The sequence below is a fragment of the Myotis lucifugus genome, unplaced genomic scaffold (assembly GCF_000147115.1).
Source record: "Myotis lucifugus unplaced genomic scaffold, Myoluc2.0 scaffold_674, whole genome shotgun sequence".
NCBI classification, from domain to species: domain Eukaryota; kingdom Metazoa; phylum Chordata; class Mammalia; order Chiroptera; family Vespertilionidae; genus Myotis; species Myotis lucifugus.
In genome coordinates, this window is record NW_005871722.1 from 158,857 (window position 1) to 161,183 (window position 2,327).

General features: G+C 62.3%; 1 protein-coding gene across 1 annotated transcript in view; it reads left to right on the top strand.

Annotated features, from left to right (window-relative positions):
• SUMF1 (sulfatase modifying factor 1) overlaps window positions 1-2,037 on the top strand; it is a 16,074-nt gene extending 14,037 nt beyond the window's left edge. The window contains exon 8 of the mRNA XM_006105343.3: window positions 1,025-2,037. Coding sequence (XP_006105405.1) covers window positions 1,025-1,135 — 111 coding nt within the window. The 3' untranslated portion in view covers window positions 1,136-2,037. The remainder of the gene's footprint in view (window positions 1-1,024) is intronic.
• Window positions 2,038-2,327: the final 290 nt, after the last annotated feature.

The following is a 2,327-nucleotide window of genomic DNA, read 5'->3' on the forward strand; positions in this document are numbered from 1 at the left end:
CGTCCTGCCCGACATCCATCCCACCCACATCCGATACCCGGAGCTCCCGCACCCTCCGTCCTGCCCGACATCCATCCCACCCACATCCGATACCCGGAGCTCCCGCACCCGCCGTCCTGCCCGACATCCATCCTACCCACATCCGGTGCCCGGAGCTCCCGCACCCGCCGTCCTGCCCGCCGGCTGTGACTGGCCCCGCCTGACCAGTCCCGGGGCTGAGACGTGCTTTACGGCCAGACTTCGCACGTTCCTGTCTTCAGAACACGTCGGGGTTTTCCCACCTCTGGTCCCGTTCGCACACGCCCAGACCCTTGACTACCCTCTGCCACTGTTTCCAGCAAAGCCTGCCGACTCTGAGCTGTCCACACGGCTCAGCGTGGGAAACAGGCTCCCGCCCGAGGGGACCGAGGTCACACTGGGCGTGGGGGCCCCAGGCCTTTTCTCCGCCTTCGTCGTTCCTCGGGTGCGATCCCACCACACAGTGCTGTGTCCTGACCTTCTCGTTTAACACTCGGTCACGACACTGCCCTGGGTCGTTAAAGTCTCATAAAGACACGGTGTGTAGTGGCTGCCCGCCAGTCTGAGATGGTGACCATTGCTCATCAATTGATGTTTTACTGTTTTGAGTGGTGCTCACGCCGATATCTTGTTGCTCAAACTCTCTCCTGCCGTCCTACAGCTACAGGTGCCTGTGCTCACCTCTCTCCTCCCTGCAGTCCTACAGCTACAGGTACCTGTGCTCCCCTCTCTCCTCCTGCAGTCCTATTGCTACAGGTACATGTGCTCCCCTCTCTCCTCCTGCAGTCCTATTGCTACAGGTACCTGTGCTCCCCTCTCTCCTCCTGCAGTCCTATTGCTACAGGTACCTGTGCTCACCTCTCTCCTCCTGCAGTCCTATTGCTACAGGTACATGTGCTCCCCTCTCTCCTCCTGCAGTCCTATTGCTACAGGTACCTGTGCTCCCCTCTCTCCTCCTGCAGTCCTATTGCTACAGGTACATGTGCTCACCTCTCTCCTCCTGCAGTCCTATTGCTACAGGTACCGCTGTGCGGCCCGAAGCCAGAACACCCCCGACAGCTCCGCCTCCAACCTGGGATTCCGCTGCGCCGCCGACCACCTGCCCATCACCAGCTGAGCCCAAGCAGAGCCGCCCCAGCCCAGGAGAAGGCGTGTCCAACCCATGCTCGGCCTCCCTGGGCAGGACGGGCCACGCGTGTACAGACACCCGGGGCGGGGCGGACCTGCCTTCTGCCAAAGGAACCGCCTGTGAGACCAAATCACTGACCTGCACCAGCATGTGACCGGCGTGCTGCGATCGGGACCATTGCCATGCTTCCCTTTGGGGGGCTTTTAAAGAGGAGGGGTTGGAGGGAGGCCGGAGCGAGGCTTCGGGGGGCTGTGCTCTCCCCAGGCGCTGTCGGGGGTTAGACCCCAGGTCCACGGTGACCGCGGCCAGGGAGGGGGAGCTGGGGCCTCTGCGGCTCCCGGTTCTACATGTCAGAGTAGTGATTGCACAGGGGCGTCCGTGGCAGGTCATTTCTGAGCTGTCCCCACGTGTGACCTTGCGTGATTCTAATCATGTGACATCAGTCTCTGGGTTCTTCTCGGGGAGGGTGGGCGTGGCCCTGAGTCCGACTGTCACTTGCACTTTGTTTGTCAAGGACAAGGGTGTGGTTCACGCTGTTACGATGACTCCCGTGGGCTGTGCCCGTGGGTTTAGGGTCAGCTTTCTGAACACACAGGGAGTCCGCGGGTGACTCTACTGAGCTTTATCTTTAACGTTAAGTGCCTTTGGTTCGGGGGGGCAGTCACAGCCCCAGCCCCCCTCCCCAAAGCTTTCTGTGGGTGTGGGTGTGTGCCAAACGAAGAAGCCTGCTGAACCCAGACGCAGGAGCGGCGGTGCGAGAGCGGGGGCTGCGTTCTGGGCCCCGAGTGTGTAAGGGAAGCAGGCCCGCTGGCGGTGGGGTCGATGCCTGGACGCGCGCCACGTGGAATAAACTGCCGAGTCCGCCTTCATGCTCACGGCTCCTTTCTGTTCCCTCGTGTTTTCTTTTAAAGAAATGACTGGGGTTGGGACGGGTTTGTTTGCTGGGAAACTTCCCTGTCCCTCAGCTACGCCACGGCTGGTGTGTGGGCCGCCGTGGGGATTGCTACTCCACAGAGCAGGGCGGTCCCGCCGGGGCCCCGGGACCTTGTTCCTCGGTCCCCGGGAGGGAGGCACATCCGGGGCTGCCTGGGCTGGGGGCCCGGGAACCTTCACGCTGTAGTGACGCCTCCACACGGCCCCTCGTCAGGGCCCCGATCCCACAGAGACCCGCGGTGGTCCT